This window comes from Podarcis raffonei, chromosome 2 (genome assembly GCF_027172205.1).
Source record: "Podarcis raffonei isolate rPodRaf1 chromosome 2, rPodRaf1.pri, whole genome shotgun sequence".
Taxonomy (NCBI): domain Eukaryota; kingdom Metazoa; phylum Chordata; class Lepidosauria; order Squamata; family Lacertidae; genus Podarcis; species Podarcis raffonei.
This window is the reverse complement of record NC_070603.1, coordinates 30,002,142-30,029,735: the sequence shown is the minus strand read 5'-3', so window position 1 is coordinate 30,029,735 and position 27,594 is coordinate 30,002,142. Positions and strand designations below refer to the sequence as shown.

At 41.3% G+C, this 27,594-nt stretch overlaps 1 protein-coding gene across 4 annotated transcripts in view; it reads left to right on the top strand.

Moving 5' to 3' along the window:
* The window catches only part of RPTOR (regulatory associated protein of MTOR complex 1), a 308,928-nt gene that overhangs the window by 173,731 nt on the left and 107,603 nt on the right, over positions 1 to 27,594 (top strand). For all 4 annotated transcript variants that reach the window (XM_053375518.1, XM_053375517.1, XM_053375520.1 and 1 more), the window contains exon 10: positions 19,579 to 19,654. In XM_053375518.1, coding sequence (XP_053231493.1) covers positions 19,579 to 19,654 — 76 coding nt within the window. The remainder of the gene's footprint in view (positions 1 to 19,578; positions 19,655 to 27,594) is intronic.

The window sequence follows — 27,594 nt, the reverse complement described above, 5'->3', positions numbered from 1 at the left end:
AATATTAAACCTTATTTTTCTTTTGCTGAGTAACAAACCCAGCAAAAACAAAAAACAACAAACAGCAGCCCAAATCATGCTTGTTGAGCCCACTGCATTTTGAATGCTTAGGAGCACTGCAGGTATGCGGCTAGTTCTCTCATGAGAAATGGTTATTCTCTGCTACAGTATAAATGGGTAATTTGGTCTGACAGTTATGTTTACAACACATTAATCTGCTTTCCTTGGGGATCTGATGTAAAGATATTCTATTCTTCCTATTGCCCCCTTGCTCTTTCATGTGTGTTTATATATACAATCTTTTATAAAATAATATATATTTGTAGATTGGAGGGTGGTTATCCCAGCATGCCTTCTTGAGTGAACTATTGTTTTCTGTCTTTGCTCTAGAGCAGAATCAGTAACACATGACCTCAGAATCATATCAGTCCTGTCAATATATTTTCCCTAGCCCACACTGCTATTATCTGGCAATTCAGTTGCAGATGAGGCATCATTTTTAGCAGCCCAGTGCTGCCTGCAGAGTCCATATGTCACCCTATCTCTGTTCTAGATTATATTCTTTTCACCTGTTCGACATCTTTCTGGTGCAGTGTTTTATAAGATCATACGGCTCTTTCTTGTATACACAAATTGCCACATCTCTTGGTAGTGCATGCCAAACCACTAATTCTGCCTCTGATGGTGTGCCTCTATTTTAACTGCATTGTCTGTTATAAGCATGCACATCTCTACATTGCTGGAAGTGTATTTTAGTGTGGGTCATGTAAGCTTTGCATTTCAAATGCGGTGAAACCAAATGCAACACCATCCTTTTGCTAATGCTGAGGAAATATGACATTGCAATTAAGCCTTGGGAAAAAATGTAGTTTATCTTTTGTTTGTTTTCAGTCTTGAGGGACCAGCATCCCTTCCCATTGAAATGGGTGGCTAATGCTCCATCACAGATACTTGTTTTGCTTTCGTCTTTTTTGCTCTTCATTCAGGGAGTGATTCATTCATTAAAAAATTAAATGATGGGCATACCTACCCATCATCTGACTTATTTCAGGGTAGTATTACAAAATGGGCTTTTCACGATACAGGTGGCACATGTTTGTTTTGCATTGGTAGGTGCATATTTTTCACATGTTTTCACTCAGGCTCTTTTCCAGGTATATCACATTTGCCCACTATCCAGATTGCAGCATTTTTTTGCTAGAGTAGGATTCTTCCTGCAGAGAGTTGTGCTTGCTATATAAAATGACATGGCTGTGCTGGCAGTAGGGCTCTTTGAACTTTGAATGTGGTTTAACAACTCAGCTCCGCTGTGTTCCCACAACATGGGAAATTGCAAAAGGCATTGTTTCTTGGGAAGCTGCCTGAAACATACTGCAGAATTAATACACATGGGGCTTGTATAATGTCATTTTTACTGCTCTGGTGTCTTGATTTTAAATTGGATGGGGGACTGAGATTCCTGCACTGCAAGAACTTGGACTAGATGAGCCTTGGGGTCCCTTCCAACTTTACGATTCTATTATTCTATGATCCTCACCAGGACCACCAACTTCTTTCTAGCTCCTGTTTGCTCCTCCAATGCCACCTGCCTGAGTTCCAGAGCTGTGTTAGATGCTGTTTAGTAGCTTTTGTGAAAAGGAAAACATAGCACAGTTGACAGCCTATTGTGACAGTCTGCTGTTCAGCTGTGAGGGTGCTAGAGGGATGTACATATGCTGTGAATGTTTTTCCACTTGACTTGAGCATCTCTTTATCTCATGAATAATAATAGCAGCCCCCTTATAGAAGTTTGATGGAAGCCATTTCACCCTATTGTTTTTGTATATCAATATGTGCCTAAAGGGGATTATCTCCTTTCTGCTCACTCACAATGCAGAAGGGATTTCTCTCTCCACTTTCAGTACAAATCACTTGAGATTACCTTTGATGGCTTTACTTCACCTTACTTCTCAGTCCCTATTTAATAGCATGTATCCTGCCGGGAATCTTAGTTTTTGTGATTCCTTCACCATTTATAATCTTAAAACATCCTGTTCCCTAAAGCTCTTTGTTTGGGTCTGAATTGAGGAAATGGTTTTCTTCCCTGGTACAAACTCAGGATTGCCAAATTGATGATTGCATCACTACTGTTGTAAAGAGTCACTGTGCTTACCTTGTATGCACTCTGTATGTAATTGAATTGTCAATACCTGTGTTTTTGCATTGCATTTCTCATTGCTTACAACACCCCCACCTCCACTTAGTATATTTATATCTTCAACTGAGGGTTACGCTTTATGAACAAAAGTCATCGTAAAATTTGTTAATCTTTAAGCCTATTATTGTCTTTCTAGGCTAACGTGGCTGGAAATTCCTAAAATTATCACGACTGCCCTCTACTGCTCCTTAACCATTCTGTTTGCCCAAATCTGTGTGGTTAGCCACCCTTCCTGCTCAAGGGTTTTTCTGCAGGGCATGTAGCAACATAGTGGCAGGTCCAAGCAGTAGGTCAAGTTTGTGGGCTGCTTGCACACTGCTGTCATGCAGGGCAGCAGCACTGTGTTTACATTGGATGTGTCAGCTGGAGGATCACTTTCCTTACTGTCTCTGTATGAGCTGCTGGTCTCTTGGGCTCTGGAGCAATTTCCAGAGGGGTAGCTACGTTAATCCGTTTTGGCAAAAGTGACAGAGTCTTTTGGCACTTTTAAATAATAAGGTTATTAGGCATTAGCTTTCGTAGACTACAGTTTACTTCATATGCATGAAGTGTTGTCCTGAGTTACAGAAGTGTGTGGATGGATGGACTAATGGATGGGTGGATAGATGTGGGTGTGTAAGCAGTGAGGTTTCAGGGAAATGAAATGCAGAAGTGCAGATGGTGATCATTACCGTATTAATGGTAGCTATTCTCAATACAATGCTGGAGCAGGCTTCCTAAGCTACTGCTTAGGGAGGCATGACTGTAGAGTAAAAAAGTTGTTTAGTTATTATCAAAAACTTTTCATTGGAGCATTCCAGTTTTTTAGCAGACATGCTGCTCCATGGCTGGTAGAGGATACATAATAAAAAGAAAAGCGGGTGCCTGAGAGATAGAAATGCTAGTAAAAACCTCCCTGTAGAGACATGCTGGCTGCTCCCTGCACCTTGGGAAAGCTCCCATCTCCCTCCCACCTTTTCTCAGAAAGGGTGGTAAGAAAAGTGGCGTTGGAATAGCTCCTACAGCTGTGAGAGCTCCTCCCAATGAAAACACAAATTCCGATTCAGCTCCAAATAAGCTCTGCCCCTGTACAGCAGCTGCTCGAATTAGGAGGAAAAGCTGCTCCTCAAGAAGCTGTGTCAGATCAAGATGGCCTCAGCAGCATGATCTTAGCTGACCTTAACTTCCCGTGGTGGGCAGACACAGGAAAAGCCAAAGGGAAACTACCTGTGTGTATAGTTTAGTTGCTGTTAAGATTAAAATGATGTTCTATGGGACACTGCTCCCTTATTATCTGCCTGTGATCCTCACCTGCCCAGTAGACTGTGGGCCTCTGAGCACAATCAAAGTGAACAGAGCTGCATGATTTAAAAGCTGCTGCCACCACTTCCTCCAAAAGGACTCTCTCATCCCAACCTGCGCCACCAAGGGGCAAGGCCTACTGCAACAGCAAGAAGAAATGCATGAGCCATGGAAGCATCTGATTTCATGTTTATTTCTTTAGCTAACAAACTATAGGTAGCAGAGCATTCTTTTTTTCTTTTCTTGATGTAGGAGCTAGATGGTTTGGAAGGGGCAATAGCTCAGTTGCAGAGCATCTGCTTTGGATGCAGAGGGCCTCAGGTTCAATCCTCAGTATCTCCCAAGTATGGCTGTGCATGTTCCTGGCCCTGAAACCCTAGAGAGTAGCTGCCGGTTGGTGTAGGCAACCCTGAACTGCATGGAACAGTGGTCTGACTCAGTATAGGGTGGTGTCTCATGTTCTTGTGATTTCCGGTAAGTCAACACAAAGGCAGCATATACATCAATTAATTAAGTGATGACAAACCTAGACAGCATCTTAAAAAGCAGAGAACATCACCTTGCCTACAAAGGTCCATATAGTTAAAGGTATGGTTTTCCCAGTAGTGATGTATGGAAGTGACAGCTGGACCATAAAGAAGGCTGATTGACACAGAATTGATGCTTTTGAATTCTGGTACTGGAGGAGATTCTTGAGAGTCCCATGGACTGCAAGAAGATCAAACCTATCCATTCTGAAGGAAATCAGCCCTGAGTGCTCACTGGAAGGACAGATCCTGAAGCTGAGGCTCCAATACTTTGGCCACCTCATGAGAAGAGAAGACTCCCTGGAAAAGACCCTGATGTTGGGAAAGAGATGGAGGGCACAAGGAGAAGGGGACGACAGAGGACGAGATGGTTGGACAGTGTTCTCGAAGCTACCAGCATGAGTTTGACCAAACTGCGGGAGGCGGTGGAAGACAGGAGTACCTAAAAATAGCAGGTGGTTTCCCAGAGATAATTCCAAACTCACTGCCTGAACCTGTTTCACATAGTTTTTAATTCCACCATCATAAACCTGAACAGAGATTTTCAGGGTTGTAAGTGTGTGCACATGCCCACAACATGATTTGCACTTATCATACCAGTATGTAATTGACCAGTTCAGGGCGGGGGCGGGTGGCGGGGAACCAAATAGGACAGAGCACAGAATGATTGCTGCAGAAACAACAAACATGGTAAGAACTTGTCCAGTGTACTCAGTACAGCCTGAAATGCTCGAATTCTTTACAAAATCTATCATGCAATAAGACAGACTAGTGACAATGCTCTCAGAATATAGGTGCCTTGCATTCACATTCCTGTAGCATGTACCTATTCCAGTATTCAGAAGGAAACTTAGTAGAAAACATCGGGGTAAGAAATAAGTAATTTTTTGCCAAAACATTGAGTCGGACTAAAAGCATTTTCAGAAAACTAAAGCAAAGCCACACGGTATCTGCCAAAATTTGATGTGAAAGAGGGAGGACCAAAGTGAGCCTTTTTAACCATGCTTCATTTTTGAGAACATAGTAGTGTAGGTTTACAATCCGGAACAATTTACAGCCAGCATAATAAAGTGGTCTTTAAGGAAATCTAGAAGTTCTCTGCCTTCCTTTTCTTACTTATAAAGTCAAGCATTGCTGTACCTCAAGAGACTTAAACTAGAGGCAAGTTGAAGGAGATTGGGATAAATTATTCAGAAGTATATTATACTTTTGCTGTATAGAGTGAAGGAAGATGGAATTTCAGTAGGGGAAATAAACACTTTATATTTTAAAGTAAAACATTGCTGCCATTTTCTCCAGGGGATGAGTGGGGAGTTAATGACAAGAATCACAGAGGCCTTTCCATACTTTCATTTTTGATGTGAAGTCATGGGGGAATCATTCTGTCTGCCTTCTAAAATACCAGTGTTCCTTCAGAGTAATACCCTGTATTTCACATTTTCATTCACAGTGCCTTATTTGGCTGCTTAATAAGTGCAAACAGATTCCCTAGGGCTCTACTAATTTTTTGGCAACAGAAAAACCAGGCCAAAGGGGTAGGTTTCAGGAAGGAAGTTTAAGCCCCACCAAAAATATTCCATAGGTTTTTGGGTGTCCTTTTTGGAGCTTATTCCTTCAGCAATCTGCAGTTTCTGTACCATCTTTAATGAGTTTTCCCCCGAAGTGATCATCAGTTAGTCAGATACCATATAATCAGTACAGTGACATCAAGTTGTCATGTGGCTAGTCAGATATGGTACAACACAATGAAGTCAAATTCACAATCAGGGACTTCACTCTGAACTGGCTTCCTTGTGATGTGATGTAGCCAGTCAAATTTTCTATGTAATGACACAGTGAAGAGAGTGTTTCTTACCCTCACTCTAAGTAGGTGAACATTTTCACCCTAATCACAGCCTCTCCCCTGAAAAATCCCCTCTCCTCCACAAAATACTCCCTTCCCTCTTTGGTGCAGCCCTAGATTTTTGTGCTTTCCTTTTGGTGTTTCCCTTAGTGTCTTCGTTCTTTGGATAATGAAGTTTTGATTTATATATTGTTTAGTGCCGGAATAAAAAAAGTCTATCATTGCATGAGGCTGAGGTCCTAACAGGATTTTGTGGTTTTAGTGCTTCACGTGTGAATTGGGCCCTCTGCCCCATCCACGAAAGGGTATACAAATTTGCATATACTAATTTACATGTATAGATGGAAATTTTAGAAGTTATTGTTGTTGTTGACATCCATCTGTCTTGGGAGACAATGGGGGAATTTGCCTTTGGGAATGAAGTCGAATTGTTGGAAGTTTATAACACTTGCTGTGGCTGTAGAGACCAATAAAGGAGAGACATGTTTTGTTGCAGCTGGGGCAGATGAAGGCGTCCGGTTGTGCTGCTGCCGATGTACCATGGAGTTTCGTCTCTTTGCACTCCTCCCAGCAGTCATTCCTCCTCTGGTCACTAATATGTATGCACAGCCTGACTTTCCCCAGGCACTGTAGTTGTTTACAAGGGATTTCCACACAGCGGGGTTGATGTTACCAGCCTTCATGTCACATTTGCAGACATCTGCAGTTGTAGAGTTGTAACATAGAGTTGGTCTGCCAACAAGCCTTGTGCCTGAAGCCAGCTCCCAACACAGTCAGGAAAAGTGCACTGCTGAAACCTTGTTGGGAGAGATCATCACAGACCACAGCAAGCAGATGCAGCAAAGGGCAGAGCACTATCAAGAACTGTACTTGAGGGGAAACGTAGTCTCTCACACAGCAAACTCCAGCATTGCGACCTTCGACAAGAACCAAGGCAACCACCATGACTGTAACAACTACCATGGAATCTCCTTGCTGAGTACTGTGTAGTACTTTGCCTGTGTAGTTCTCAACAGATGACAATCACTCACTGACAGGGTCTGTCCCAAACCACAGTGCGGCTTTAAAGCTCAGAGGTCAACAGTGGACATGATTTTCTCACTGCACCAGCTGCAGGAGAAATGCTGAGAGCAGAGGCGCCTGTTGAGCGCTGCCTTCATAGACCTGATGAAGGCCTTTGACTTCGCCAGCCAAAAAGGACTCTTCACACTGCTCCAGAAAACAGGATGTCCCCCTAAGCTTCGCAAGATGTTTGTGTCCTTCCACAAGAACATGTGTGGCACCGCCCAAGGCTCATCCTCAGAAGCCTTCCCTATAAACAGTATGATACAGGGCTGTGTTCTTCTCCCAACCCTCTTTGGGAGGGTTCCCTGTTGCTCTCATATGTCTTCAGCTTGGCTGAAAACAGGTGTGTACTTCCATTCAAGGAGTGATGGGGAGCAGATTAATCTGGTATGTCTACTGTCAAGATAAAAAATTGTCCAGTAGCACTGGAATTTTTATTTATTTATTTATTTATTTATTTATTTATTTATTTATTTCGGCTGCATCAGACCAACACGGCTACCTACCTGAATCAAGATAGATGTGATGATGGGCCCTTATCTGATCATTTAAATAACAGTGCAAGGCATCTCACCATATTAGGAAGGATTATGACCTTTGCTTTGATATGTAGAAGGCAGGGATAGGGAACTGTTGAAGTTGTCCCCATAATTGTATTTCTATACTAGAAAGGCTAAGTCTCTTAAATTTCTGCTTGCCACACAGCTGTTAAAGGCAAAGGAGCCCTGTTCTTCCCCAGTGTAACCCTAGTGCTTGCAAAGAACTATAGTTTCATAGGTTGGTTGTAAACTAGCTATATTACTGTACATTTTTCATCCGTTGATCTTACATTTAAGATGTATATCTTACCAAAGTTCAAATGCCCATGCTTGAATAAATTCAGTTCTGAATTATTGAAAAGCAGATAGTATATTCTAAGAGCATATGTTGCGGTTATTTATTTATACCTCATAATAACTACAGCAGTGTTATCAGTGCAGGTCAAATAGTCACCCTTTTCTCTTTTGAGCAAAACATATTTAAGCCTTTGACATGCATTATACCCACTCGAATTCTTGTGTCAAAGGAAAAAGTCCTCCTGTTCCCCGCCATAGGAATCACTCCCTTTCTCTCCCCCCACCATGTTCCTGCTACAGGTAACTTAACAGCCTCCAAAATTGAATTTCCCTCTTTAAAAAATAATTTTTTTAAAATGGCATGAGTCTGGATACTACATTGCATGGTTCTCATACACTGCTCTTTCTCCTCATCACAACCTCCAATATGCAATACAAAGTACCGTATTTACTCAAATGTAATGTACACCTTTTTTGGCCAAACAACGCCGTGAAAATTGAGGCGCGTGATAGATTTTATGGCACATTAGATTCATGAGAATACGGTAATACTGAGCTACTGTTCAGGACTGGTGTAACTTATACTTCACCCACAATGCCCTTGCATATATGCATATGCTAATTATGGACTTCATTTGCATCAGCAGGGTATTTTTTAATGTTTACAAATGCTGAAACAATGACTGTGTGTGTGTCTGTGTGTGTGTCTGTGTGTGCGCGCGCGCCTGAAATTAAACCTGTGTTAGAATAACGTCTTTGGTGCCAACTTTTTTGTGTGGACGTGCTACTTCCCAATATTTCTCGGTTGTTGCTTTTCTGGGCAGCAACCGTTTCTCTACCATGGAAGACCAAAATGATTCAGAATGTCCCTTCTCCAAAGACTGGGTGCCAGTGACTCTGCGCTGCATCACATTTGTCCTTCAGAACAAGACTATGAGGCAGCAGCAAAGACTGAAGCATGAAATCCGTGATGGATACCCAAAACTTGCTGATGGACTCTCCGACGCTTTTATGCTTTCTATTTGTTGGCAAGGTATTTTAAAATAAGGTTGACTATGATTCACAACTGCAGGTATTTATTTAGGAAACTTACAATTAAAAAATAATGGAATCTTTTGTCTAGCATTCCTTATTTCTCAGGCAGTAGAAGTTAGCCTGCAAAATAATTCTACAGATCCAAACATCATCTGGCATGAGGGGAAGCTCCATTAGTGCACAGATGACTTGCAATCTCTTCCCTCCTCTGTCTGAACTGCCTGTGCCACACTGTACAATGCTCTGAAGAATTGCATATCCCTCCACAGTGATTTTATGTCTCTCTGTGTGTGTGTGTGTGTGTGTGTGTGAGAGAGAGAGAGAGAGAGACAGAGACAGAGACAGAGAGAGAGAGAGCGCTCTTCTGCTAATATATACAAGATTTTGTATGCATGCAAATGTTATGTAATAGACTAATCTAATAAAATATTATGTATTGTCACGGTCTTGCTCTTACGAAATCCTTCTGAAGTGGAACCCCTGCCTTTATCTTCTCCTCCTCCGTTAATAGAACGGTGGCTTTCCTTCCTGGCTCCTGTTTTGCCATCATTTAATTTACCTTTCACTTTTACCTTTGGGTGGAATTTGAATAGCTCTGTTCCCCTGCTCTCTTTTTATGAGTGTTTACAGTGCTTTTTCTTGGGCTGTGGCCCATTTTACTTTTGTATTTGTATAAGTATTTAACATTTGTTCTCTAAACACTAACACAGATGAAATATTAGCAAGCCGTGCCCTGCTTGCAGTGCTTTCCCCCTCCCCAACAAAGCAGGAGAAAATGTTCTTGAGGGTAGGTAGCACTGTAAGAAAATGGATTGAACAGCGCCTGTGGAGCAATTCAGGTTAATCACCGACTCGTTATATTGCTAAAGGCAGTCATATTACATTCTGATAATGGTGATTATGCTTTTCGGAAAGGATGAATAATATTGACTGATATGACCACATTGATTTTTAATGATGTGTTTGTAGAAGTAGGAAAAGAGATTTGGGCTTAATCTGCTGAAATCTCTTTTCAAATACCATTGAGTTTCTCTCTGATAAACGTTTCTTTTAAAGCGTTCCAAGATTTGACCTTGTTGGAATGGCTGCTTCTTTTCTCTTTTCTTTTTAGAAGACTTTGTGGTTTTTACCTGAAATGCCTTTGAGGAGTTAGGCATCTTAGCAACATCTGCCTCTATCGGCTAATGACCTACACTGGTGTCTCCTGCAATTTGCAAGTAGCACAAATCAAGACTGTAAATGTGTCTCTTCCCATGACCCTCCTTCACCTCTAAGCAATAAAGTGTAGATAAATAGCATTCATCCCAAAGCCCTTGGTGTTATTGGCTCTCACAAACTATTGAGATATTATTCTCTTTTGCAAGTTTTTGTCCCTCCTTGTTTTCTGGCCTGAAAGTTGGGTAATATTATTAGTCCTTCGACAGAAGTTTAAAAATATTAATGTAGTAGTAAAGCCTCACAAGATTTGCAGGCAAGTTTTATTCACAGCCCCCATTTGGGACTCAGTTTGTCCAAGCCAGAAGGCAAGTGGAAGCCCGAACCCTGGAACTGAGTTTTTGTTTTATCATCCAGTTCCTACTGCTGTCCTATTTTCCAAAGGCTATAACCAAAGGTTATAACCAAAGGCTATAACAAGAGCTATCAGAGTGGCTTGAATAAAGTGTCCGTTGCCTTCCAAGATTGTATGAGAGGGATTCCCTGGTTCTTTAGCTTAAGGATATGCTATGATTAAATTTTGCAAGCAGGAGCTGAACAAAGCCAAGCCAACATTGAGCATCGGAGACCAGATTCATTTTGCCTTTAGTAACTGGGCCTCCTCCATGGTCCTAGCTCATGGCCAGTAAAACTAGCACCCAGAAAGTAACAGCACTGCTGGGTGTTTTTGTTTTAGTCTGTTTCTCTAGGGAAGGAGCCAGATCTTTTTCAGGGTCATCAGTCAGCTCAGAGGTAGTAACAGCTGCTTCAGTTTCAATTCTATGAGTCTCTTGGTGGAACCTTTGGGGAGCCACTTGTCACCACAAATTATTTTTCTATATATCTGCAGAGTGGGAACCATCCATAAAAGCATGAGCCAAGCCTCTGTTAAATGTTTTCACATCAAGTCAGCATTGCAGGCAGAGTTCAGAAATAGGATATAGATTTAATTGTAATAATTGACTTTATCTCTTGTCACAATCTGGAATAAATATCTCCCACAACTGTTCTCTATAACCATTTTGCCTGCATCCTGGGCGTTTATTGAGCACGCGGGAGCCATTTATTGCTTTTGCTTTGAAGCTGTTTTGATTATCCCCTGATTACCTCATAATTATATAGGCAGCCTATTGTGAAGGTCATTATTGAAGAAGCCATGGGGATGAGGAGGTGAGGGAGCACATGAAACAAAGTGTATACTGTGAATCAGTAGAGAAGAAATTGTGTGTTTTGCAAGCTGTTTCTTTATTTTGTGTGTAGTTTTTGTTTTCTCTCTGCCGCCTGAATCCTGTTACTTGGCTGCTTTGCAGTAGCTAGTCTCTTGGGTGGAACACAGTTGATTAAGATTTAATGGAGGTATTCAAACAAGCAGCTAAAATCCTGTATGTTGATTATGTACTATATCAGTATGTAAAGCCTCTTGGAAATAACATTTTTTTATTTCCATGGCTCCAATCCATTGCATGTAGGTAATGCTCCCTCCCTGCTCCTTTAAAGCAAAAGGGTGATGTGTAGCTCAGAATGCTGTTACATTATATTCAGGTATGTTAAGATAACAACGAGAGCTAAGTTCATGATTGTTAGAAACAAAAGGTGGTTAAGCTTCAGTGAATATAAATACTTGTCTGGTGTACTGGCAGAACTGTTTCAATGCATTTTCATAGAATCATAGAGTTGTGAACTTTCTATTTGAGTTGTGCACTTTATGTGTGTTAGTTTAATTAAAAGTTTGCCTGAGATTCAGAGGGGCATGTGCACTATGCAAGCATTTAAAAATTGGTGAGTTTTTATAAGAAGGGACACCCATAAAAGTACCAACCTGTTCTCTAAATCTACATGAGGAACTTTGGTTCATGACGACACCCTTATTTATAGGAGTAGAGCCCTGGCAAGTACGTGGACACTGTTGCACATCAGCTAGATCATGTGGTCTCCCATTCCTATGTTAGCTTGGCATTTTCCTAGGCTCAGTGTTGTGCTAGCACAGCAGGAACTCTTGTGAATCTTTAATATTTTTATTAAAGATTTCTTAGTTTACAAAAATATGTGCATTGTCTCTTTTTTCAAGCTGTGTTTTCTGCAGATCAGTTTGAGACATTGGTGTGGCATGCAGTACAGTGGTACCTCTGGTTACGAACTTAATTCGTTCCAGAGGTCCGTTCTTAAGCTGAAACCGTTCTTAACCTGAGGTACCACTTTAGCTAATGGGGCCTCCTGCTGTTCTCATCCTGGGGCAAAGTTCTTAACCCAAGGTACTACTTCTGGGTTAGTGGAGTCTGTAACCCGAAGTGTTTGTAAGCCGAGGTACCACTGTATTAGGTTGGGAAGAAATGAAGGGGAAAGAGGGGGATGGTGCATGGGGTTGGGTGGCAATGCTTCTGTTATTCTACTTAGTGTATGGGTGGGGTTTTGTGTCAGTGTCACTTGTGCAGGTTCTCTTTCTATTTGCTTGTTATATTTCCTTGGTGGTGAAAGTGCTTGGCCTGGGGTGTGGTTGATTGTCTTTGGTTGGCTGTAGTGAGATTTGTTTATTGGGGGGAGGGGGGATATTGGGGTCAGATTAGCTATATTGATTCGTATGCTGTCGGCGGATTCTTCTTGTTGTCTTGTTGGGCTATGTACATGATAAAGGGTAACCATACCGGTGTGAAGGCGTCTTCTTCTATTTGTCCCCTTGTCAGTTTCAGTTTATTGGTTAGTTTTTCTTGTAAGGCTGTTTCCCATACTATTTGATACCATTGGTCCATATTTACTCCTGACAGGTCTCTCCAGTGTCTGGCTATGATGTTTCTGGCTGCTAAGAATAGGTGGGTTATTAGCTCTTTGTAATGTGAGTGGGCATTATTATCTTGGAAGATGTTCAGTAGTGCCCATTCTGGGGTGACTTCTAATACTCACTCAGTTATTTTGCATATGTATGACTGATGTCCAGAAGAGTTGGATTTTGGAACATTCCTACCACATGTGGAGGTATGTGCCTGTAGAGGTGTACCCTCTCCAGAATTTTGGTGGGGCTCCTGGGCATATCCGCACTAGTTTCATGGTGTTAGGTGAATTGATCTGTAACCTGTGAAGCAGAACTGATGTTAAGTTCAAAATTAATATATCCTAGTATATCAGCTTTCATTGTACCTTTTACAGAAGCATGTGGACTTAAACCTGTCCAGAAACCTAATACAGAGCAAACATATTTTCCTATTTTGTTTTCTTCGGTCAGTGCTACTGAACAGTGTTTGTTAACGTTACTGTGGCTGTGTAGAGAGGAAGCATCCGAAATATTTAGAAAATCAGAAAAAGCGAGAGTTCTTTATTTTCTCTTACTGCAGCAGAGAGTATTTGGAAGAGAAAGTGATTCAAATAAAAGATATTTAGAAAATAGGGCTTAATAATAGTGCAAATACCACCTTTCTTGGAAAGGTGCTTGAGACAGTTGTGCCATGACAGTTACAATATTTTTGGATGAAACAGATTATCTTAGTCCATTCCTATCAGGGTTCACACCTGGTTATGGGAGTAAATAGGCCTTTATCACCTTAGTGGGTGACCTTTATCAAAGGAAAGAGCAACCTGGTTAGTTGACTTGATCTCTCAGTGGGTTTTTGATACCATTCACCATGATAGCCTCCTGAGATGGATATTAGGGGCACCGCTTTAGAGTAGTTCTGTTCCTATCTCCAGGGTCAGTTTCAGATAACAATATTGTGTGATTAACCTCTTAGCCCCCTGGCAGTTGTGCTATCAAGTGCCATCTTGTCCCCAATGTTGTTTAGTATCTACATATGAAGACTTCAGGAGTGGACATTAGGAGATTTGGAGTGAGCTGATGATACCCAACCTAGTTTATCTAAATCAGGAGAGGCTGTGCAAGCCTTGGACCAGTGCCTGGACTCTGTGGTGGACAGGATGAGGCCCAGTAAACTGGGAAGGCAGAGGTGCTGTGGGTGGGTGGATTCTGAGTCCAGATAACTGCTCAATTGCCTGCTTTGGATGGGGTTGTACTCCCCCGAAGGAGCAAGTTCACAGCCTGTTGCTAGAGGCCCAGGTGACCTCAGGGGCTAGGAGTGCCTTTTTGGGTTGGCAAGACAGCTGCAGACGCTTCTGGATCAGGATAGCCTGACCACTTTTGTCCAGGTGCTGGTAACCTCCAGATTGGATTATCCCCATGCACTCTTATGCGGGGCTGCCCTTGAGGCTAACTCAGAAGCTGCAGCTGGTGCAAAATGTTGCAGCTCAACTGCTCGCTGCAGCAGACTATCACCATCCTATTATGCTGCTGCTGAGAGAATTACACTGACTGAGAATTAGCTACCAGGCTAGGTTCAAGGTGATGGCATTGGTGTACAAAGTCCTACACAGCTTGAGACTAGGATACCTAAAATATCTCATCCTTTTTATACCCAACTGATCACTACACTCTGCAAGAGAGGGCATCCTGCAGATATCATTCTACCCAAAATTCAGTTCTGCACAGTGTCGCCATGTGGCCTTTAGTGTGGCAACACCAACCCTTTGGAACTCTCTTCCACTGCATATCAGACAGGCACCGTTTCTGTTTTCTTTTTGGCATCTGCTAAAGATGTTCCTCTTTCAACAAGACATCTAAAATGTTGTCCCAGTTGGTATCTGTCTTGGAATTGACTTGATTTTATGTATATGTTTTAAGCTGTTTTTATATTATTGTTTTCTTTTTACAAAATTATATATGCAGTTGTTTAAACTGCTTTAAAATATGTAACTGTAAATTGTTTCAGGTTGCCTCATGGGAAGCAATAATAATTTTAAAAACCATGTTTATATTGCTTTCCTCATTCTCCACCCAGTTCAGTTGCTTCATATAACACAAATTAAAATAGGCAATTAAACCAACATACAATTTAAAATATTGTGCAAATTGGTCAAGCTAGTAGGCTTTTAACAAGTGTGGGATAAACGTTTCCCCCCTCAAGAGATTAACTGTGCATCAGACTATTCATGCAATGCTTCCTAAACTATTGTAGTTTGCCTGCTTGTTGGAGATTACCAATTTTTATCTCTTTGTGGCCAACACTTGAGAAGGTATTTGAAAGGCATCTGAATTAAAATACAGCAGTTTCAGCACAGGGGCAGCTGAATACAGAATGCACAGATTGAAGAGAGAGGTGAAGCGCTGCTTGACAGAGGGTAGGTATTACCAGCTTCCTGCATGCTCCATGTCTCAGAGACAATGTCAAGACACTCCGAGTCAGACTGTCTCCAGTGACACAGAACATGTTCAGACCTGTTAATGCTGTGCCATGATTTTGCACTGCTTTCCCTTTCCCTTCACCCTATGCAGTCATTGCATGTGCGTCAACGTAGGAAGGTGCCTTTTACTGAGTCAGTCCATGGGCCCATCGAGCTCAGTATTGTCTACACTGGCAGGCAGTCATTCACCAGGATTTCAGACAGGGAGCATTCCCAGCCCTACCTGGAGATGTCTGAAATTGAACGTGGGACCTTCTGTACGCAGAGCAGGCTGCCTAACTATGGTCCCTCTTTCAAAGTGCTGAAGGAATTCTGTTCAATTCTCTCCAGAAAGACTTTCAGCCTTTTCACTTTATTTTTGTAAGAAACTTGGGAACTACATTGCAGATCTGTTTAAGGCTCACTCTGTTAATCCTAGTCAAGTAACTCCTATTTAATTCATTTGAGCTTACCCCCAGGTAAGTGAAGTTAGGATTGCAGCTTTGGACCATATTTGAATGGGTGTCTTTTAAGAAGCCTTACATAAGACATATGAAGGGTTGCAATCAGCTACCCTGAACATTTCACCAGCACAAGGATATAATAATAAATAATAATTTTTTATTTATACCCCACACTTCCTGGTTCAGAAAACCGGGCTCAGGGCGGCTAACAACAAATGTAAAACACTTAATTGTAATACAACATAGAAGCAGCATAAAATACAGTATAAAAACATGAATAACAATAAAATTCAAAGTTCAAAAATCAATTTGGGGAAAATCCATCCAATAAGCATTAGATAGTCACCAGGGCTAGCTGGCTGAATTAGTCCTACTTGGGCCAGTAAGGAGGCCAGGGGAGAATTAGCTGTGGGGTCCCAGAGCGGGTAATCTTCATATAAGGGAAGGGCGAGGGAAGAGAAGGGAAATAAAAGATCAGGCTGAATTCAAATTAAAGGCCATGTGGAATAGCTCTGTCTTACAGGCCCGGCGAAAGGAGGTTAAATCCTGTAGGTCCCTAGTCTCATGGGACAGAGCATTCCACCAGGTTGGAGCCATCACTGAAAAGGCCCTGGCCCAATCTTTCTAAATTTATTTGGCAGGGTAAGAAGCCAAGAGTAAGGTTTAAAGTATTGATGGAGCCCAGAGAAAGGGGTGGGTTTGCAGTCCCAGACCTCAAGCTGTATTTTGAGGCCACATGCATGACATGGCTGAAAGATTGGGTGTTATTGACAGATACAGAAATCCTAGACCTGGAGGGCTGGGACAAAAGTTTTTGGGTGGCATGGTTACCTGGGTCATAATAAAATAAAAGCACATAGAGGCTTCAGTAATCATTTGGCGAGAAAGGCCCTTTTTGAAGTTTGGGAAAGAAACAAAACAAAAGTAACAGCCCAAACTCCCTGGTGGCTATCTCCTATAGAGTCATCAGCCATGGATAGAAATAATATGAAAGACAGTTGGCTAACAGATATAGGGAACTCGTAGAAGAGATAAATTATTGCCCAACAGTGAAGAAGTTTGAAGAATTAAAGGGGGGTGAATTGGTTAGAATATTTCCAATTAAAAACAATATTTGAGAAGGATTACACCCAAACTCTTAACGGAAGGCACTGGCACTAATTGGGCCCCCGCAAGAGAAGGGAGTTGGTCCCTCATCCCCATGCCATCCCGATCTAGCCAGAGGACCTCTGTCTTCGAAGGATTTAGTTTCAATCGGCTCCCACGAAACCATCCAGCCACAGCCTCCAAGCATCTGGTCAGTGTGTCCGGTGCTGAGTCAGTGTGGCCATCCATCAGCAGATAGAGCCCAAAGCTCTGGACAATCTGGGCAAGGGGGCACATAAAGATGTTAAAAAGCATCGGGGAGAGGATTGGGCCCTGCGGCACTCCACACACCAAGGAGTGGCGTGGCGACATCTCCCTCCCTAGCGTTACCCTCTGTCCCCTACCAGAGATAAAAGAGCACAGCCATTTAAGGGCTATGCCCTGTATCCCCACATTGGCGAGGCGGTGGTCCAGAAGATCATGATTGACCATATCAAAGGCTGCTGACAAATCTAAGAGAATCAGCAGTCCTGACCCGCCTCGATCCAGTTGTCTACGGAGATCATCTGTTAGGGCGACCAGAGCCGTCTTGGTCCCAAAACCAGGACAGAAACCGGATTGAAATGGATCTAAAGCCAATGTTTCCTCCAGAAACCTGCCAAGCTGTTCAGCAACCGCTCTCTCAGCTTCTCTCACCACCCACATGCCCCTTAAATATAATAACAACATAATAACAACAACAACTTTATTATTTGTACCTTGCCCATCTGACTGGGTTGCCCCAGCCACTCTGGGTTCCAGGGGTTTCTCCAACCCTCTGGGGAGAGTGAAGAGGGGGGAAGGAGAGAGGAGAATCTTGTTGCACTAGCACAAAGAAATTAATTGAATATCCCCCAGGCATCTGAGTAGAGCTTTCAAATGGTCCATCTTTAGGTCTACTGATTCTTATTTTTGTTTTTTAATTGATTCTTAGTATCAGGTAACAAAACACACCCATACAAGGAAAACAGAGCTTAGTAGTTGTACAGAAAAGAAAGAAAAATAGCAGCTGATGGTTGTAATTTTAAACATTCCAAGAAAGGCAATAAGATGAAAGTGTCTCTCCATAAGGTTCCACGAGTCAATGGAGGGTGAAAACCATGTTTGATCGTCTTAACAAAGTCAATAAAAGGATACCATGTCATGAAGAAGTTGTGGGTCTTTCGCCTCTCCGATCGATAATTATTTTGTGAAGTGGTTAATTTGTCCTTAAGCACAATGTCCCATACTTGCGAAATCCAGGCTTCAAAAAGATTTCCATTTAAAGTTTTCCAGGGGTCCCCCCAATCACTATTCTAACTGCAGTTGATAAATGGAGGATGAGGTCTTTATTGGTTATTTTTTTAAAAGGTGAGGAGTAAAATAAGAAAGTAGGGCTAATTTTGGGTCTGGCTGTATTGTTTGATTGTTTGAAAACTTTTTCCCTAAAGGAAATAATTTGGGAGCAAAACCACCACATATATACTAGAGAGCCAGGTAAATTGCATCCCTACCAGCAAAGGTTGGATGTGTTATGATCAATTCTATATAATATGGCTGGGCACATGTACCAGCATTTATAACGTTTTCTCAAGTTCTAATTGAGATGGATTCAAATCGTAGTTTGTTCCAAATGTGTTCCCTGAGTTGTTCCTTTAATTCTTCTCCACAATCTTTTCCCCATTTAGTCTTAATGAAGTGAGGGGAAGGGGAGCTAATTGTGTGAGGATTTTATATAGTTGGGAGATGATTGATTCCCTTTCCTGATGGGTGGGTTGAGATAAACAGTTGCTCAAAACTGTTTAAGCTGCATAATGCTTGAATCCTTATATTTGGGTGATTCAGAACATGTATAATCTGGTGTATCTCTAACCAGCCACAGGGTATATCTCCCTATATAAAATTTATTTCTGGAGCTGTAAGGGGCTTTTGATTAGTGTAGAAGTCCAGACTGCCCTTTCTATGCTGCCCTTTATCTGAGGATCACAGGGTGGTTTACAATATAGAAACACAAAATATATGACATAGTAGCAAACAAAAACAATACACCCACACAAAGTTTAAAATGACATAGATTCTTTAATTAGCCAAGGTCTGGGAGAAGACAAATGTTTTTGCCTGGCACCTAATGATATTATTGAATGTGCCGGGCGAGGCTTTCTGGGGAGAGCATTCCACAAGCAAGGAGCCACCGTAGAAAAATCACGCTTCTGTGATGCCTCTCACTGGAGCTCTTGTGGAGGAGGCATGCGAAGAAAGACCTGAAATGATAATCACAGGGTCGGTACATAAGGGAAGAGAATCAACTTTCATTAGTTTTGTTGGAACTTCCTGAAAAGACCATTTACTGCCACACAAACCTACTCAGCGCCTAAGATCATATTTGCAGGCTCTCTCTCTCTCCCCCTCTCCCCCCCTCTCCCTCTCTCCCCTCTACTTTCTGAGGTTACACAGGTGGTAAAGGGCATTTTCAATAGAGACACCCAATCTTTAGATTTTCTTCCCCAGAGAGAATCATCTGACTCCAGTCTTCTTATATTTCCATTACCTGTTTGAGATGGGTGATACCTTACTGACATGGGATTTTCAATAATGTTAATGCTCTAATGCAGTTTTCAAATTATTTGGTTATAAATTGTTTGCTGATCTAGAAAGCCCTTTAGGGTAGAACTGCAGGGTATAAATACCTTGGAAGCAAGTAAGTAAATACCAGACTAAGGTTTGTTGAAGGCCACTGCCTTCAAATACAATTTGCTACTCTGGTTCCACACACATTTTCATACAATCACTTACGTCAGACTTCTAATGTTGTCATGTTATCTTTCCTTAGGCAAGCTTGGGACCTCGCTGTGGATATCTGCCTTTCTCAGTTGCCCACCATTATAGAGGAAGGAACTGCATTCAGGGTGAGTTACTGATTTTCTCTTGAAACATACATGGGCCATTCCATAGGAGTCAGCTAGTGCTTCAAACCTCATATTCATTCTTGACTTCTTACACCCAAAGATGTTTCCCAGCAAATGCAAATAGTTCTAGTCAAAGTTATTGATTAATGGAGGATTGGAGCTGCTCAACATTTGAGGAGTCAATTCTGATTGCATAGCTAATACAGAGTCTAGTCTAATTTAAATCATCTTTGTGTATTGTTTCTTAAGAATTAGAAAACTGGCTATGCTTGCAAGGGAGGAATAGTTCCTACTTTTTATGGTATAAAAGAACAAGACGTTACAGTCTGAAATTCTACATACAGAAGACAACAGAGGAGGGTAGGAAAGGCAGGGTTAATGAGAAGAAGTGTGTGGAATTATTTCAGTTCCATGTACTTAGGTTTAGTTACCGAAAGACATGGGAAATAGAGGGTTACGGTCCATAATGACTAGTTACTGTAACTTTGTTTAATGTGACTTTCATCATAAGAGGCTAAATGCAATCCCTGTGCCACCACTGTTTTGGGCTGGATTCAGCTAACATAATGCACTAGTAGAAGCCTGTGCAAGGACTTCCACTAGTGCAACAGGACTCCCTCCCAAAAAAATCTCCCTGCCCCCTGCGGACCCTCACAATGTCTCACAAATCTGCTCAAGATCAGGAGAACCTCCAGTACAGCATGCAGGGGCAGGAGAGGAGAGATTGTTCCATCTGACAAGCAGAAATACTTGTGCTGACATAATGATCAGTGTGACGTTGAATTCTACCCTTTCTTCCCCCACCTGCCACATTTTTTTGTTCTCCCAGTCCCAGAGCAAAATAAACACTTTCTCTTGCTTATGGTAGTTTCTCAGGGCTAGAAATGCACCTGAAGCCACAGTGGTTTGCAGAAATTTATCTTGTGATGATGCTGTTTCCCTAAAAGGAAAAAGAAACAAACCAAGAACTAGACTTGCTAGCAGGTTGTCACATTTGGCTTCTTAGAGCTAACCAGCACTTAAAACAGGTAGATTAACTTGGGTACAGAGAAGATTGAATGGTATATATGTTTTTGGATATCTCTACCATATGTTTGTGGTGAGTGTACCATAAAACGTAGAGCATTATAGAATTGGTTGGAGAACTTGTTTTTCTTTACTGCTAACTCTGAGAGAGAGAAAAGGAGAGAGAGAATTGTGGATTCCTGAAATAATGATGTATAATGATGCTATGTGCTCACAGAGGCCCATACTATTGTAACAAGTCTACACTGCCAAGATTTTACAATAGAACCTTTTATTTAAACTAGCGCTCCTGAAACGTGCATGATTACAAATGTTGCATTGAAGAATTATCTTTTGGGAAAGTTGGAACACCTAGCTTTGTTCTTTAGAATGATTTCATGCAGAGAAATTGTTCTTCTCTGTTTTGGCTTAGTGATTTTGAAGGGAAAAACTGTTATTTATCCCTTCAAGCATCAGATGCCTTAGGCTATTTCTTTACCATCTTATGGACAGAACCATTTAAATTATAGCTCTTTTATAGGCTCATTAGCCTACTTGGTCAAATACTCTGATAGATTCTGGGCTCAACTCCATTAAAGATGCTTTAAATGGAAAACCTATGTTTTGTTTTCTCAAGTTGTGTTTGACCATATAACTAGTTGTTACCTAGAATACTATACTCAGATACTATACTCCTTTTTTCTGTCCTCGCCATTTATCTCCACATTCATTCATGCAAAAAAATTGTGTTATACACATGCAAACACACACACACACACACACACACACACACACACACACACACAACTTTTTAAATGGAAACCAGCTCTGGGAAGTGTGATTTGCAATGGAGAAGCTACTGTGGGAGAAATGTTTAATGCTTTGTCAGCTAGCATTTTGCACCTTTACTTTTCCCCCTAAGCTACTTCTGCCACATAGATTTCTAGAGGTTTCCAAACTTTTCAAGTTGGTGACACACTTTTTGGACATGCATCATTTTGTGACACAGTAATTCAGCTTTGCATCATTTTGTGACACAGCAACTCCGTTTTACTAGTAAACTGGAGGTTAAACTAAACCTTTCCAGCCCCAGGAGGAGCGTGGGGAGCATTCACACTGCAGCTGACACACTAAAGTATTGCAGCACATAGTTTGGAAAGTTCTGCCCTAGGGGGAGAAACACGATTTCAAGGCCAGGGGAGCAATTCTGAGCAGAGAAATGGTTAAAGCACCTACCTTGCTGCTTCTCCACTCTAATGGGTTTCTCCCAAAGCTGCCTTTTCATAACAAAGTGGATATTGAGGTTTATAAACCTGCATTTGCAAAGCTTGCATGTAATGTTTAGTTTGTCATACCCTCTAAAAAAAAATAATGTAAGTGACCAAAGTAAGCTATCCCATTTCAGACAGACTGGTGTTTTAAAATGCCATTGTGCCCCAATTACGTATAAAGAGGGAGGGGGTCTGTTTTAAAAGCAAAAGGGCCACATAGTGAAGAGAGCCTATAGTCCAGGCTTCCTCAAACCCAGCCCCCCAGATGTTTTTGAGACTACAATTCCCATCATCCCTGACCACTGGTCCCACTAGCTAGGGATCATGGGATCATCTGGAGGGCCGAGTTTGAGGAAACCTGCTATAGTCACTCCTCCTCAGCTCTTTTCTCTGAGCCCAGTTCCGCTATTAGAACTTGACTGAAGAGGGACTCATTATAGAGAAGTAGGCTATTAGTCCACTATGCTTGGTGTCACCCTAAACTGTGGTTGCTATTTAGATCTTGCCAGTTTCCAAATGCTGAAATAACGTATTATGCAAATTCTTTAATTGAATACTTTAGCGAAACTGAATTGGCCCCAAACTCACACAATTGTTATAGCTAGATATTCAATTCACAAAAATTTATCTCACATACAGTGGTACCTCGGGTTAAGAACTTAATTCATTCTGGAGGTACGTTCTTAACCTGAAACTGTTCTTAACCTGAAGTACCACTTTAGCTAATGGGGCTTCCCGCTGCCGCCGCGCCACCACCGCACGATTTTTGTTCTCATTCTGAAGCAAATTTCTTAACCCGAGGTACTATTTCTGGGTTAGCGGAGTCTGTAACCTGAAGCATCTGTAACCTGAAGCATCTGTAATCTGAGGTACCACTGTATTCATTCCTTTCACATGGCACTACCACCTCAGAATTTATGTGGAGACTTGCTTATTTGGAATTATTTCCCAGTCAACATTTCTGTCTATGTGATGTTGGTATGCACAGCTTTCCACACAAAGGGAGATTTTAGTATGAGGTACAAGTATTTTTTTCACATGCAGTCTGAAGTGGTAAAGCTGTATTTCAGAGCTCTACAACATAAGCACCTGCAAATACACTCTCATCACTTCTTTCTTCTTGTCAGATGGACTGTTGTGGTTGATCTTTAGATAATTGAGCAGTGGGCATATTCATGTCAAGAGGAAGGTGCATTTGTCACCAGGCAAGCATCATGAGAAGAACTTTCCCCCCCATCTGATGAGATGGCAGTTTGCCAATGTTTGTCTGTGGCTATCTTTGGTGGGTAGGAATGCGTAATTTATTGAGTCATTTGACCATGCTATATCTATATTACTGTTGACACAGCAAGAAATGTATTTGAGAGAGAAATGTCAATAATGGTTGGCATCACCTGCAGAATGCTATAATATGTAAGACCCGAGGCCTTTGTCTATTGGGTCGGGAATAATAACGAAGGTAGTATAATAAGGGAAATCATTCCGGAGTTTAGGAGAGTGGGTGACTCAGTCTTAGCAGCAGGCCAGGAAGACTGTCAGAGCTGTGAATGTGTCTGATAGTATAAAGGTAGGTGTGAAGAAGGCCCATAGAAATAGATTACTAAAGAACAAAGGACTCTATGAATGCTGAAGGGGTGAAAATGATTTCTCAGTCTGTTTCAGTTTCTAGAACTCTGAGGTGGGCAGCCACCTACAGGCAAGGCAGTGATGTATGTGTGATAAGCTCCATCTTGGTGGCTGTTGCAATACTGAGCTTTTTGGACAAATGTATCTAGATATATTACACTGACTGGATGAGAGCCCAATAGAAATTTATTGGAGTGGAAAAAAATTGCAGTCAAGTTCTCTCGCAATGACAGCAACCATCTACGGTCATAAAAATGAATTATTCCTATACAAATGATTAAAGTCTGGAAGCTAATGACCAGAGGGAAAAACTAATGTGTAACCTACTGGAGAGTGTTTTGACATTTCTTAAAGATTCCTCAATACAACCTGTACTTGGCACATAATATTCCTGCCTTTTGTGGCTGAAAGGGAGTAGCACTCTGGTTACAGGAATAAAACGTGTTCTCTCCCTCACAATCTCTAAAAACAGCTGTGGATCTTTGTCTGTTTGTTCGAATGTGTTTGTTGGGCATCATTTATTTAACATAGCTTTGAAAAAGCTGCTTCTGGATTTGTCAGTAGCAAGTGTTTTAATGTGACTTGGCTTGCCTAATTGTGTGACAAACAAGTATGACTCAGAATATTACTAGGCCTTTAAAGTAAGGGCATTCACCTTTAGTTTGCTTGAGTTGTTGGCATCCATCTGTCTCAGGAGACAATGGAGGAGTGTGCCTTTGGGGTCGAAGTCAAACCACTGGAGAGAATATTGGATAATTTAAATAAATGAAATTGCTCAGAAAATGAACATTTTATAATAAATTAGTGTATCCAAATGCATATAAACAGACAGTAAGTGTGAGGGCTCGCTCCCTTCCTCCTCTTGCATGCCTGACGTCAGAGGAAACATTCTGCTTTGTTAAATAATAGTTTTAATATTAAGAGGCACACAGCACAGGCAGTTGGTGACTGTGCCATGTGCCAGCCCCTCCTCCAACTTGGGAATCGTGATTGTCATATCAGCCAGCCTCAGGTCTGTGGCTGCTGTTGTTGAATGCCAGGTTGGTGTGAGCATCATTGGAAACGGTAATTTAACAAATCAAGTTTCCACTTAAGTCGGGCATGCAAGAGGAGTAGGAGTAGGAGATAAGATTGGGAAAAGGAGTGTTTGAGCTTGTTCAGTCACAATGCAACAAACTGTGATTTGTTAGAGCAGCTGTGTAATGTCTGAACGAGAAGTATGTCCTTCCGAAGCTTTTGTAGTGTGGCATCTGCATTGCTTATATTTCAAAAATTACTCTTTTAGCTAATCTGGAATAAGTACTGCCTCTTACTTTTCTAGTTTTTATTGTCTGTTCTTGAACATTGCTTTCATCAGGGACCCTTTGTGTCCAGTTCTTTTTTAAAAAATAATAATATTTATTACTTTTAAAGATTACAGAAAAGGGGGGAAAAAGGAAAAAAGACAAAAGAGAAAAAACAAAAAAGGAAACAATACAATACAATATATAAAAAATACAAAACACAACCTAAACACATCAAACTAAACACATTAAACTAAGCTAAACAAAGCCCTAACCCACCCTAACCCTAAACAAAACAGGACAAAAACCATTTAAAAACATACATCACACCTTTTCCATACTCTATCTTTCATTCCCTTGTTTCCTCGACTTCCTCTCACCTCCCTTTTTGTATTCCACTTCTATTAATTGTTTCAGCAAATCCTTTCCATCTTTCTCTATTTTCTATCATATTATAAATATCTTAACATATTTTTTAACCTTATTTTTCATTAAAACTAGAATGCTTATATATGCTTAACTCCTTATAACATTTCTGCTAAGGCCATGAAATTTCTTTCCACCATTTTTCTATCACTCATTAATTTACAGTATTTCTATATATAAACTTTAAATTTTCCAATCTTCTTCCACCATCTCCTCTCCCTGGTTTCGGATTCTGCCAGTCCTTTCCGTCAATTCCATATAGTCCATCAACCTGGAGATCTTATGTCCGAGGCTCTTAACTCTTTTCCATATCCCTTCTGCAGGTCTTCTTCATATTCTTTAATGCCAAAGAGCAGATCTCGGGAAGACCTTTGTGTCCAGTTCTTTAGCCACTACAGAATAATGTTACACAATTGCTAAATAATCTCTGTGGTGAAGAAACAAACCACCAGATTTGAACCACACACACACACACACACACACACACACACACACAATTTGCATAAGGATTTATATTTTTCTCTTTACTTCGCTTTTGAAGGACTGGTGGACATTTAAAAGTAAACAAACAGCTCAACACTGGATTGCATTTTTAATCCATTTTTGCCAACTCCTATTTGTTTCCTGTTTGTCTACATAGACTAGGAAAGAAGTTCATCTTTCCATTAAATCCTTGCCTTTGCTGGCCTCTAGCTGTTAGTCAGCTTTTGCGTTACAGCTGCATCCTAAAACTCTGTGTATTGTAAAATTGAGGGGTTTAGTTTTCTATTACATTGCTTTTACACACAATGAATTGAACATGACTGAGCATTCTAGATCCTAACCCCCATTTCCTAATCAACATTTTGCTCTCCAATCTATCAGGAATTATTGTGCAGCAGACTAAGTTAGCTTCTGCCAGCCAGCGGTAATCCTATAAGAAATTGTGGTTTAATGGAGGCTCAAGCGTTAGCCACGAGGGGGGAGAGAATTTAAGTATTATTAAGGTTAGTCATTCGGTTTTGTAACTGGGCTGGCAGACGTCAGAGTCAGTATCTCAGATGTCAAATGTTCTCACACAGGATTTCTTAAACATTGTCATAGCAAGTCTTCCAAGGTCAAAGAACAGTTTCAACCTCCATGAAAATACCTAGGGAAAAATAATAGGCGGAGCTAATTCAAATTATAGGGAAAGAGTGGGGTACATTAAGGGGGGAAGCGGGGAGCATGGGATGCTTTGAAATGCTCAACATATAGAAGCAAAGAGACAGGAAACAGCTCCTTCAAATTCTGATGAATTGTCCCACACTGGATCATAAAATTGGGCCCTACAGTTTCTTATGAAGTGTGATGGTAAATGTAGACAGTTACTCCTTTGCTGTTCATATTCTAGTCCTCAAAACAAACTACTTATGGGACTGTAAACCAGCACAAAGGAAAAAATAAAATAGAAGTCCCTGCTTCCCAAAAAGTATCATAAACAGACAACTAATGGGGTGGAAGCTGCTTTCTGGAACTGGGAGGCTGCCTTGTAAGGAAGGACATGGTACATAACCCTGAAGACTGGGCTCCAGCAAATTTAAACATACCACTACATCTCTAATATATTTCATTGATGTGATGACACGGGTAATTATGCAAACTCACGATACAAATTCCAGCAACTGGTAATCAATGAAGTGTTTCTTTCTTTGCTTCTAGAAGCTGGCAGGCTGGGCAGCTGGGAGACAGAGCTATGCTTGATTTCTTTTGGAATCCAAGGCTGCGGCTATGGGAGAAGCAAGACCCTTTGGGGTCTTAATGCTGTGAACCCCTCTGTCATAGCCTTAAGTTGTATATATGGGTAAATAAACCATATATAATAATTAATAATAATAATTTATTATTTGTACCCCGCCCATCTGGCTATGTTTCCCCAGCCACTCTGGGCGGCTTCCAACAAAGATTTAAAATACATTAAATACATATCAGAAAGACACCACTGTCCCTCATTCTGAAGGAAACACAAACCCTGAATAAGTGCCTGGAACCTCTGGAATCTTGCACTGCTGTACCCAGTAGCTTCTTTCAGGTGAGGAATTTTCACCAGCACTAGCATTTCTGCTTGCCAGACAAAACAGTCTCTCCCCCCCCCCATCATGTCCGGGGAATTCTCCCAACCCTCCTGAGAGGATTTGGGAGAGATGTGAGGGGAGGGAAAGCCCTGTTGGACTAGTGGGAACAGCTGTGCTGGCTTTCACTAGCATACCAGGTTAGCTGACTCGGTCCTTAAAAAACAGTTCAGGGATTCTGTGGAGGCTGCTTCTGGGAAGAAAGCTGAGGAGAAAGTGGGAAAGCCAAGACAATTACT